At 40.1% G+C, this 1,244-nt stretch overlaps 1 protein-coding gene across 1 annotated transcript; it reads right to left on the bottom strand.

Moving 5' to 3' along the window:
* Window positions 1-6: 6 nt before the first annotated feature.
* On the bottom strand, window positions 7-1,022 carry LOC118732575 (motor neuron and pancreas homeobox protein 1-like; the record flags this gene model as incomplete). Its single annotated transcript, XM_036461703.1, has 1 exon — window positions 7-1,022. A coding segment is annotated over one exon (387 nt), but the record flags the coding sequence as incomplete, so codon positions are not given.
* Window positions 1,023-1,244: the final 222 nt, after the last annotated feature.

Below are 1,244 nucleotides of genomic sequence, written 5' to 3'. Positions count from 1 at the left end.
TACTCTTATTTACATTTACATAATATACATAATTCATTTCAATAAATACTATAATTTGTCGTATCACACTATGAAATTTTCTGCTAATGAAAGCAAACAAAGAGTTCACTAAGCAATTCATAGAAACAAATATACTGAATTCCAAACGCACTTTGTTTGAGAAACTTCTTCGCCACTTACTCCATATTTAACTGTGAACATAAACAAAAACTCCTTCCATATGTATATATGTAGTTTAGTTTCGTTTCTAATTTTCACATGGTCGCATCTTAACGCAATTGAACTACATAATTACAAAGCAAACAAAAGGCATCGCCAAGTGCCAATGCACGTACCATAAGTACAATGGGCGCCAGAAGCAGCCGTACAAACAAGAGCTCCCTCAGCTACTACCCTTCAATAATCGCTCACCAACATCCCACAAGGAGAGAACAAATCTGCCGGACACGTTGCTATGCTCCACATTCGCTATCCGACGCCTATATTTGACTAGAATTGTAATTACGAGCACCATAGCTGATGGGGTTGTTGTTGGTGCAATGGGCAGTGTTGGTGATTTATCCTTTGGATGGATATTTGGGATAATTAGGCTGCTCCTGCACCCCATTTCGAAGAACTACCGCATCGGTCAGCTACTAACTGCTGTTGTTTGCACTCTGTTGTTGCTGCTGCTGTTGATGTTGCTGTTTAGCTCGTTCCTTCGCCTCTTGTTGCGCCTTCTTCGAGCGTTTCCACTTCATGCGCCTATTCTGGAACCAAATTTTCACCTGCGTTTCGGAAAGCATCAGTCCACTTGCCACTTCGAAACGTTTTGGGCGGGATAAATATTTGTTTTGCTTGAATTGCTTTTCGAGCTCGAGCAGCTGTTGTGATGTGAATGCAGTGCGCGGACGGCGTGTTTTACCTAAAATAGCGTGATGTGGGTAGGCTGCCAATTCGGGGATACGATGATGTAGCATTCCAGCACGAGCCAAAAATTCGAATTGAAGGTGAGAAGGCATAAAACTATGGCCCATCGATAGCTGCAAAGAGGAAAAAATTGTGATAATAAGTACAGGCTTAGATAATCTGTTTTTTTTTACATTGAAATGGTAATGATTGTATGTAAACAAGGTGGACTTTAGGCCGAGACGATGATTAAATGAAATATGAAAAAAAATAAAAATTTACTTCGTTGCTATAGTATGGAAAGGACGTATCCCACATGGTCGCTGAAATGCAGAAGTCACAACTAACTAAAATTT

This window comes from Rhagoletis pomonella, unplaced genomic scaffold, assembly GCF_013731165.1.
Source record: "Rhagoletis pomonella isolate Grant_MI unplaced genomic scaffold, Rhpom_1.0 Rhpom_scaffold_22639, whole genome shotgun sequence".
NCBI classification, from domain to species: Eukaryota; Metazoa; Arthropoda; class Insecta; order Diptera; family Tephritidae; genus Rhagoletis; species Rhagoletis pomonella.
The sequence above is the reverse complement of the archived record's forward strand: the minus strand, read 5'-3'. Positions and strand labels throughout refer to the sequence as shown.